The 12283-nt window shown below is 28.0% G+C and overlaps 1 protein-coding gene across 5 annotated transcripts in view; it reads right to left on the bottom strand.

Moving 5' to 3' along the window:
- LOC112602480 overlaps positions 1-12283 on the bottom strand; it is a 54659-nt gene that overhangs the window by 15969 nt on the left and 26407 nt on the right. For 4 of the 5 annotated variants that reach the window (XM_025350602.1, XM_025350689.1, XM_025350772.1 and 1 more), the window contains one exon: positions 2414-2896. In XM_025350602.1, coding sequence (XP_025206387.1) covers positions 2414-2896 — 483 coding nt within the window. Of the gene's footprint in view, positions 1-2272; positions 2357-2413; positions 2897-12283 lie in introns of those variants that run through there. The other variant, XM_025350935.1, reaches the window with a different exon arrangement.

The following is a 12283-nucleotide window of genomic DNA, read 5'->3' as shown; positions in this document are numbered from 1 at the left end:
ATCACAATTTTAAATAAGAGTAATAATATATTATTCCATATCATCACAAAATGATGCAACGATACACAGAAGCTGTAGAGTATTAGAAATCCAAAAGTATACAGACTAAAAGTTTTTTAGGGACTGTACATAATGGTATCATATTCAAACGAAACTAATGGAAAAGTTATACATATATTCGTATTTATCTCGACATGCAAGAATAGTAGAGCAGCGCGGGTTTTACTACCACGAGTATACCAATTATTACCCTTTGAAACCACAAGCGAATGAAAAATAATCGAAAATTTAACCCTCGGCGGTATAACTAATAATAATAATTATTTTTATCATATATATTTAACATACGAGTTTCCTGCAAAATGTATATCACTTGATACGCGAATCAATTAAATATGTTTATTATATATAATGGCTGAAATAAGTATCTAGACATATTAAACAAAAAATATATCATGAGGAGCAAATGCTATATAACCTTGATTTTCGGCAAGTACCTTTTATAAATGTGAACTCTTCAAATTCAAGGACGACTATTGATTTTTTCCACCGAGCATTGCTATCGTACATTGCAACGACGCTGGGGACCGACCCTAAAATAGAACAGAATCTGGCGGTGGCGTTATATTAAACCGCCGTGGCCGTTCGCCATAGGGCACTGGAACGCTATGTACGCTTTTACACCAAGATGAACACCCCACGACAGATTTTCGTAAAACTCGACAACATTATATCCAATATACCTACGCATATATTTAAGTATGGTAGTAACCAGAACTTTTTAAAATTTAACTCCTCTATCACTTGAGAGATTTGGCCAGCCAACATGTAAACTACACTACCTATTATGTTTTCTGCCTGTTTAGGCCATGTGTCATGTGAATCATCTCCATCAGTACAAGTTTAATATTTTATATTAAAAAGGTAATCCATTAAAAATTAAACTTTTTATAGAAATATATTTTTAAAACTCAACACACTAAGAATATCATCAATATTCTAATGTGGATTATTGAAAAATATAAATATTTAAAAGTAGTAGTCAGAAGAGTATTAGTTCAATTTTTTTTTAATAGACATCTTTTGATGTTGCAAACTTGCAACCCATTAAAACATTTTCTAGTACCTATTTATTCATTTTTCAGGACAACAAATTTAATAGAAGTGAGCCAAAGGTTAGGTTAAGTGAACCAAATCACAAAAAAAATTGATTTTAAATACGCAAATGTATACTTTGCGCGGTTCAACTGACGCCACTGATAGTAGGTCTACTACTAGTACTATATTATACGTCATATTAACTAATTAATTATACATTAATATTTGATACGGTGCAAATAATTATTAGTTTGTTTATATAACGTGCTAAGTGATAACTGATAAGTTTCGTTCAATGATATTTATATGTATATGTATACGTTTAAATAAATTTATACATTTATAACTGTTCATCTATAGTAAAAAGGAAAAATATTATATTAGGTATTAATATGCATTAGGTCTAACCATAAAATTAAAATAACTTTATCAGAACAAAAAAAATAAATAACACTTTGTATAATATTGTTAGGACATTAGTACAATACAACAACAACAAAAAGTATGTCTAGCCAGCAATCACTAAACATATTATACACTATGTATTATAAGTTATATAAGAAGTCATAAAGTGGTCGTGAACTTATATATAGTTATATCTTTCGTGGTGTCACAAGCTTGCCTCGTCGGATAATTTTTGATAATAAAATATATACCCCCGCATCTCTAATACTCAATCACACAATAATTACAAAAGACTAAGGAAAATCTCAGATTTATAATTTTTTTTCTTGTTGTAAAACAAACAATTCAATAAATTTAAAATTACATTTTATTTTTAAGATGACAAAAAATAAAATTAAATAAATTTAGGTATAGGAAAGTACGTCAAATTATAACGGATAATAACGATAATGGTTGTAAAACGAGACGACGACGACGACGACGATGAATTATTATTATTATGCTAACGGTTCGTTTAAAAGGAACGAGCCCAAAAAAGGGCGCACATCACGAGGGGCAAATGTGACACAAGCCGGTGGGGCGGCGACGGCACAAAAGTCTATGTCAGCCATTTTGTCCGTCCGTGGTCCGTATTATTAACATAAGCACTGCGCATACGCAACAGTCTATATTTTGTTCGTTAAAACCAAACGCACCCGAGCACAACCAAAAATTATGTAAAAATTATTTAAAAAAAAAAAAAAAAATCAAAAACCCAATTTCGGCTTACTTGCATCGTTGGTATTTTTATAAATTATTTTTTTAAGCAACGATATCCGTTATTTTTGAAAAAAAAAAAATTGAACGAAAATTTGAGATATGGCGGCGAGTGTGCGAAAAAAAAAACTGAATAAAATCGAAATTAAATTACTTTTGCCAGCGGCGGACGTCCCAGCGACAACGGTCGATGATTGTTGTGCGGACGAAACTGCTACGATCGACGGCAGCGTCGACGAAGCGGCGGCGATAGCGCGCACCATGGAACAATTGATGGCCGCGGAGACCGACTGCTGCTGCTGCTGTTGTTGTTGCTGCTGCTGTTGTTGCTGTTGCTGCTGATTGAGATGGTGTAGTGGGAGGAGGTGGTGATGGTGGTGGTGTTGTTGTTGTTGGTGCTGCTGCTGGTGCGTGACGGCGGCAGTCGACTGGATGCCGGTAAAGTGCGCCTGCGCGCCGACAGAATGCGGCGGCAATGGGGCGCCGCCGCACGAGGGCGCCACCGAAATGGTACCGGTGCCCGAGGCGGCGGTCGCCGTGCTAGCGAAAAACGAATACATCTCAAACCCGGTGGCCGTGGCGTTGGCCGCTGCTGTTATACCGCTGCTGTTCGTACCGGCGACGATGGTGCTCCGATCTGCGAAAAAACATTATTTAAATTATCAATTTTTTTTTCGTATGTAATATATTATATATATACAAAAATAAAGCGATAATTATTATAGTGCGACCAGCACGTGCGTCTGAATAATAATAATTCGTATTAATAATAATATGTAACCTATAAAATGTGTAAGTCATCTTCGGCAAGCTGAAGTAGTCACCCGCCCGAAACCGTTTAAATTTTTTGAGTTCTTATTTTCTCTCTTTCTTTCTCTCACTCTTTCTCGCTCGTCCTCTTCACACGACACCGCGACCGAGTCGAATTGGGTTCGTCCGCGCGATGATTCTGGATCGATGACGACACATCGATTAATCGAAAAAATATCGATTTTCGCGTTTGATACATCGATGTTTATTGTAACGCTGCAATGACTTTCGATGTTTATATGTAGAATGTAGATAGTTGGAAATTTAACTTTGGTACTTGTATTTTTTTTCTACGTTTTGAAATTTTTAATATTTTACAAAAATTCAGTGTACCGTATGCGATATATTTATGTGTTATAAACAATTTACAAATGTTCTACGTTTATACAAACTTATTTGTATAAAAGTAAGTATACAGAATAAAAACATTTTTTGTGAAACATCTATAATTATTACAATTTAACCGTATATCGTAATCGATGGAACTTTATACAAATATCGATTATTAATTACGATATTTGGTACGCGGATTCTGTATCGACAATGAAAACATATGAAGTGTCCGCTACAGCGTTGGCCCCACATATTTTTTTCTGATGACAGACACATTTATAATAACTTTGAGTTATGGACAAAAAATAAAATAAAATTAAGTCTCACGAACCGAACGCCAATATTAGTGTTTTTTTTGCATACCTCTTTAAATACTATAAGTTACCTAACCTATATCGCTTCTATACACACACACACACATGTATTCTGTTCTATATTTTTACGCAACGAATTGATCCATACAAATACACATATATTATATTATAACATTATATTACCAATTTACAGTTTTGATTAAAATATAAGTACGTAAATTGTTGATTATTCGAGCAGTACCTAATACACCAAATATTGAGCGCTGCAGCATAATATTGTTCATACATAATTAAATATTACAAATATTAAACTTGTTTTTAGATATAACGATATTTTAATAAAATATACAAACGACTATAAAAATGACTACAGGTTTTACACAAACGTTCAATAAAGGTCTATCAGGAAAATATAGTTAATATACGCAATAAACTTGTACTATTGCACGAGCGTTCAATAGTTTTTGGTTTATTCGTCTGTATAAGTTACTGTGTAAATAACTTATTGATTCCATTCGAGAACATAATGTATCGACCATATTAAACAAATTAATTTACCTAATGAAATTTTATTATGCGTTTAATGTAATATTTATTTTCATCTATGAAATTGTTGGACAATTATGATAACATATAGTAATAGAACTCATAAGGAATGCATAATAATTATTAAACTGAAATTGCTTGCAATGAAACGTTAAAATATTTCTTAAAAATTTCATTAAAAAAAAAATATTTCTTAGAGAAAAAATCTAAAAATTCATAAAATTAGATATTTGTCATCTAAATACTCAGTATGTTATTGTCATTCATGCTGAATAATATAGGTATATAATTTAAAATATTTATAAAATGATTATTATAATTAATAATGAATTTATTGAACTATAATAAGTTAGAACTTTGTACAATATAATTATAAAATGTTTGACTGATGTATATAATATAATATTGTGTACGATTGATTATCATGTCAAAAATTTAGTATATAACTGTAAAAGTAATGCTGAGTACGTAAATTATATAACAATTATTTTAAAATATTGATGATATAAATTAATCTATAGTTATATAAATACATACATACCTATAAATGCATTCGCAAGATGATTTTAAGATTAACTTATTGATGAAATCGTGACTGATTTAAAACTTAAAATTACACTTAAAGTACCTAAATTCATGATCTCCGAACTAAAAAAAATTGATGTCTTAAAGGTTTTTGTGATCAGACTATATTTTAATAGCAAACTTTCAAAGTTCAATATAAATCCAAACTTCAAATCAGTTCTAAAAAAATACAACTAAACTCTACAGTATCAATTATACACCTTATATACAAATCAGCTCCTGCAGGGCATTAGCCTATTGACTACACATATATATAATGATGACTTTCTAAATTACAATTAAACAAAATAGCATTCAAAATAATAAGTTACTAATGAATAATGATTAAAATTACAAATACATAATTTTGTAATATCTAAAGATACATTTCAATCGTTGATACATAACTGAACTGTAGTTACGTAAATGCATTTTTCCACATGTATTTTTGTAACTACTCGATACATTTAACTCCAAATATAAAAGAAAATATATAAGACAAGAAAAAAACTTTTGAAACGATACTTTTTGAATGGAATATCTAAAAAATCTTCAGATTAATACATTACAATAATATAATAATGAAAAAATAATAAAATCAATAAGCTCAGAATTAATTTTGTAAGCAATATTCGCTACAAATACGATCTACTGTGTAGCGAATTTATTAATAATAATTATGTTTGTATTAAGTACACATAGTACTTCTGACTTATGGAAACGAAATTATTAAACTCCGACGAAAACGTCATCACATGTGCCGTTTATGTACTGCAGTAAACCCTATACGCACTCTACACCTGTCGTTGTTACCAACCTTTTACTTTTTAGAAAACACGATCCACTCCAAATCCCTAATAAAATGCAGGCACCCTTATATTCATTAAATTATATTGTTTTATTTATAGGCACCAATACTTACTATAATATATACTATGCAATATAGTTAATAGTTATTGATAAGTATATATTAATTAAAATCTGGAGTAGATAACATACCTAAGTAAACAACGATTTTATAATGCTTTGTACATGCTTGTTTCAGTCGATAATCGTTTCATTAGAAATATTTTATAATAAAATAACATTTCGATAAATCAATATTGTATTTTATTTTTTTATTTTTCAACAAATTAAATTTTTACAGTAATTTATTTATAGTTTTAGATAAGTACAATGTACACCTAATTTCTAACTTTATCTACGAAAAACTTGATCGAGATCAAAATATATTACATAAGTACCTGATTTCAGAAACAAGTGATAGAAAATCGTATATATTATTACAAAACGAATAGTTAACAAAATACACATAAAAATATTTTATTAGAATTATAAAACCTGTAAAGCCTCAATTCAAAATTATGATACATCACCCAGATTTCAGGAATCACTGATGCACAATGAATAAATTCTCAGTTATTAAATTAAATTTATGCAATATTATAGAAATAGAAGTTGACTGTTCACAAACGGCAGAGAAACGTGGGTCGATGTGTACCTATTTATGCATAAAATTTATATTTTATAATATTGTAATGAAATTCAAGTGTTACTTTTATTTTCCCATAGATAATAAGGAAATTAATTTTATTCACCACACTAAAATTTCCTGTTAGAAGTTATATTAATTTTTTTTTTTTTTATACTTAAACAAACTACCACACTTATTTTTTCACACATGAAACCAATGAATATTTAATTTATAGTAAATACTATATGGCGCGATTGCCAATTGCATTTAAAAATTACAAGCGAACCATTTCTTCGAAATGCAGTTAAGTTACAAAATTATTGGCTTGGATCAGTTTTACTTCGTAATTGAAGTTTTATCCACAGATTGTGTGTTATGTTTACTATACTTTAAATTATATACTTACATATAAATACATACTAACATAAAATGTTAAAATTGTTAACAAATTGATATAATGTATTGTATAATATTATCTTTAAGTAACATAATTTATGCGTGATTTTTCTTTATCAACTATTATAGACAGGGTTAAAATTGTTTCAATTTTTATAATATTATAGCAAAAAATATTCTAAATACTCACATTTTTAATCACTTTTTACTGACGTATTGCCGTGTCGGTACGTATGTGTTAATTATTCATAAACAGTAAACACAAACAGTATTGTTTTCTGTAATTTAAATATATATTTATACAATAAGAGGCAATACATTCCGATTTTAATGATTAAAAACTGTACATGCTTGCCATCAAACCATATAATTTTGATTATTGTTTTTAACAAAAAATAATTTAGATAATTCATTGAATATTTATCATACATACATACACGTAATATGCACACGAAACACAAAATTACTCATATTTCATATAATATTATTATACTAAAATCATATTATAAATATAATATAAAGCTAGCCGCAGCGTTCGCATAATATTATCAATATTAATAATATTATTAACGTAGGTACATTTACACCATAGTCAAGCGATAATATAATTATATTTCACATTAATTTTCTATAAAATATAAACCACACTACACATATCTTTCACTTTGAATGTTGCACACATAGATGATACGCATGAACTGTACCTATAGGTATTATTACATACTCGTACATTACGGGCGTTACATGAACACGGCGGAGTCAGCCCATCAAATGTCGTAAATCAAATTGTCGATAATGCGAGGACGAGATCTGTCGCCGTCGTTTAGAATATACAGACATACCATTGAATATAGAATATATCTACAGGATGATTCACTAAACATGCTCATCCCTATTTTTCTTTTAAGAATGAATGTATTTAAATAAGTGTTGATTTTAAGGATTCTGAAGTAAACTTACAAGTTACAAGTACCATATTTTGAAACACATAATATTTAAGAAATGTCTCGTAACAATTCCAATTACTAAGTTAATTTCTTTTTTTTTTTCAAAATTTAATTATACCTAAATTAAAATTTGAACGAATAATGTTTTTGATTATTAAAATGTATTAAATGAGTGAAGATATAATCTTTAAAATAGTTTTACAAACATATAAAATAGACGAAATATTTAATTATTATACATATATATATATAATTACTATCATTTTCAAACCACCGTAGTATAATAATCATCATCTTAAATCATAATTGAGGAGCCAATATTATACCCCAAATATTTTAGCATACAAATTTAAATAACTTAAAAATCACTCTTTCGAATTTAAATTTAGACAAGTATATTAAAATGTTTAAAAAAAAAATTTCCGAAAAAACATTGGATTCATGTTTGAAAATAAAAGTTCGTATTGCATTGTAGAGCTCATTAAACAATGTACAAAATAAAAATATTTCAAAATGTGGCCCTCAAATATACTATAAAATTGTGGAAATCATAATTAGAACAAATCCATTAGTAAATGAAAAGTGAGAATGCTTGGTAAATCGCTCTGTATATTGTATAACATGTGTTTATCTTATTATTATTATCCTCCGTTCACCAGTAAACGTGTGCCTGGATGACTTGGAGACACAGAACGCGTACATGTATACAACAGGCGGTATAATAATATGGGTGGGTACCTCCGCCTTTAAAATTACGGACGACGAACGTAAAACCATAGGTACATTATATTAAACGAATCCGAATTCCAAGAATTCGTGATACCATATAATGCGTACACATTTATTTATATATTTATACATTATTTTATAACAGTATGTGTTAACAGCCCAAATAAATAGCTCTTTCCACCCACCCATCCATCCGCAACGCCATCAGGCTGATGGTGCGGCATGTCTTTGGTACATACGCCGTGGTGGCTGCACGTTTATACGGTTATTGGGGACATTTTATCGATACGCCAGTGTGTTTATTACATAGTTTTAAAAATCAACTGACGCCACATGATGCGACGATATATTGCGCGAACGCAATCACTCAAAAAATCTACTCTCACCGCTCGACGTCGAATAAAACGTTGAAAACGTCAATATATCTATTACGTCGCAGTTTTTTATACCTATAAACAATAATATTATTAAAATGCGATAAACAATATATTTTGTGTGTCTGTGCGCCATCCATTCGCCAACGTGGAGCGTTTATGTCCAATTCGATAGAATAACATACTTGAAGCATTTTAATATAATTATGAGGAGACGCCACGCCCGCATTTGTTGTCTCCGTCGTCCATTAGCGTGTAACGTGGCAAATTTACGCTCACCAGTTTACATTTAGTTTCTTTAGTAACGTACCATACCATAATAATGATCAAATGAAGCGATGAGAATGCTCAAAACAAATTAGAAATTTCAATTCGTCGACGAGTGTACCTACTTGAGATTGACTTTCCAATATGTTTATTTTATATCCTTAAATCTTGAAAAAAAGATACGTAAATATATAAGAAAAAACTGTTATACTTCAATTTCCAAAATATCAAGAACGTTAAAAAAAATCAATCTCAAAAAGATAAGATAACAAATTCAAATCTGATGTCAGAATTCCTATCCCTATACTTAATTAATATATACATTAAAATAAAATACATATGTCATTTAAATTATCGTGTACCTATTGACGCATGTGTAGAACAAGGATAAAAAAATCATAGTATTCGATCACCTAAGTAAACGTCAATACATCGCACCCTTATGTTGCGCTGGCTTCTTCATATATTATATGAACAACATAGTAAATTTAAGTTCGAAGGTTCCATTTTCTGTGTTGTTAGATTAAGTGTAATGTTTAATAGTTAGTTAATTTATCTATTACCAAACTTGAAAGTAACAATGAACCAATAATTGTATTTTAATAGAGATATTTTTTCGATATTTTCATTTCAATTCTAAAGCGAGTTATAAATATATAAAATATTACAATATTGTATAGGTACAAAAAAAATTCAAATATCGGCTTGATAAAGTTGATGGCAATATTACAGCATAACTGTCATTTTTATATCACTTATCTTCGTATATCACCATTAACCGCAATATTTCATTAACTGTAATTGCCATACGATTTATATTTGATAATATTTTAATTATTAAATTTAAAAAATGTGATTATTGTTTTCGTTATAAGTATTATGATATATAAATATAAATAATTATATTTAAATTTCCTATTCTTATCAATCAAAATCGATGATTTTATATAGTGGTAATAAGTGAGGTAAGGGAGATATTATAATATACAAACATAGAAAATAGTTTAAAGTCGATAATTACAACAGTATGATCATACTGTTGATCATTTGATAAAATAAAATTCCGAAATATACTACCATATATATATATTTAAATGCGGCTCAAAATTATATTTAAAAAAAAATCAACAAAATATATTAAATGCCTGTAAACAGTTACATATAATTTTAGTATTACCAATAAAAACATTGGTCTAATAATATATTTGTATATGTAATAAAATCAATAGTAGAACATATTATACGCCTTAATTATTACTTATTGCCTATTCAATAAGTGCAAACAATAAAAAAAAAAATACACGATGTATGCTGTTACATTCGATTCAAAATAAAAAATTGCAATCCATCAACATTTCAAACTAAATACTAAATACTGATTTTGAATATGCTACATAGCCACGTAGGCATGTATCATATATGTTTATATAATATATATATGAAATTAACTTATTTTTTTACTTTGGTTTCAAGTCCTATGGACACCCGACAATAATGTTTGTAAACGAAAATATAGTAGAATAAGTCGTACCTAATAATGCTTGTATAAAGATTTTTTAGCGATTGAAAATTATAAAGAGTAGAGTTACAAACAAACGTTCAAAGATTTTAATATATCATGAAAACTTTGAACTGCGTATTATATTTAGAGTATGATGTAGTCAAAAGATGTATAATAATATAAATTAGTATATATATAATGCTACTAAATAAAAATATATTAAATAGTTAGATGAAGGTTTAATGTTATTGTTACTTTGCAGGGAATTTTTTTCTTTACTGTTAAAATATATCGATAAATATTAGACATCCTTAGAATAAATTTATTTATGCAATCTGATCACGAATTAAATATATATTTTAAATTTAAGAAGATTAATTGTAATTTTTGGAGTAAATATTTTATACATAAATGATCCAGTTCTTATTTTATTTTTCAAATTATTTCTATTATCTGAACTATAAAAAAATACCAGTAAATAATATACTATATAATTAATATAGTTGGATCAAAAATTTAATTAAAATTATCCAAAATAATACAACAATGATAAAAAGCGTTTTAAAATTATAATGTAATAGATGAATATCAAAAAAAAAGTTTATGAACAAACATTTCCGTATTAAGTTTTTGTCTTTAATAGCAATAAATAAATTATACCTATTACAATAATTAAATTGCACGCATGTTTTTTAATTTTTATTGCGAAAATATTCAAACATTACCAAATAATAACAATTCCTGCAAAACGTATCATCATAAAATAAAACAGTTTTTATAAAGTTAATTATAATTAAAATTTTGATTGATTAAAAATAAACATAACTAACTTATAGGTCGAAACTTATGAAATTATAACTATCTACAATTTACAAATAGATGCACGTAATTAAATAATAACACATGTCTCCGTCTCGTTAATATATTTTTATTAATCTTAATTCTTATAAAGTTTGCAGTTATAGATTGTACACTGGTGAATGTATTTATGAAAACGATGCCGAGTAAAAATATTTTACTATCTTATTTATATTAGTACTTTATTATCCATTATTTACAATAATATAAAATACTGCCTATTTATAAGTAATATATTAAAAATTAACATTGTTTGATTTTCAGCACGTATTGATACATTATCAATAATTGTTTTTTAATTGCATTCTTGTTCAAGTCATGGCTAAATCTAACACTATACATGCATATAACAGTACCTATATCTACAATTTTTATACATTTTAACTTAATCAAAATATCAAATCAATTTCATGCTGTGTCATACCTACAGTACATTTATAGAGTGTATAAACACCCTCGGGATAATAAAACAAAAATAGTTTCGGTGCAGTTTTTGTTGGTGTTAAATATGCATTTAAATGCATTGCAACAGTGCATTTTTATGATACTGTTTAAAACTGTATGTGGTAAGAACACTACACAAGGAATGCATCATCGTGATGCGTCATACTCCATCGCTGCCGAGTTGATAATGGTAGTTGATATACCACATTTACAACTCAACTATATTCAGAGCGGTGTCAATGACAAAATATTATCAAAATTGATTACGAATCAGCTAATAACTATTTTAGACATTAAAAGTATATTTTTAATGGATAAAATTATACCAATGATTCCTAAAAATTTGACCTATTTTTTTAGACCCTCAAAAATAATGTATTAAATAATATTATTACTGAATATATAACTATTTAAAAATACAATTAAAATTATAATTTTAATATTTTAGTGAATATAATATTTAATAT

The sequence above is a fragment of the Melanaphis sacchari genome, unplaced genomic scaffold (assembly GCF_002803265.2).
Source record: "Melanaphis sacchari strain LSU unplaced genomic scaffold, SCAv2.0 Contig0_pilon_pilon, whole genome shotgun sequence".
Classification (NCBI taxonomy): Eukaryota; Metazoa; Arthropoda; class Insecta; order Hemiptera; family Aphididae; genus Melanaphis; species Melanaphis sacchari.
Note: the sequence above shows the minus strand (reverse complement) of the source record. Positions and strands in the feature narration are given on the sequence as shown.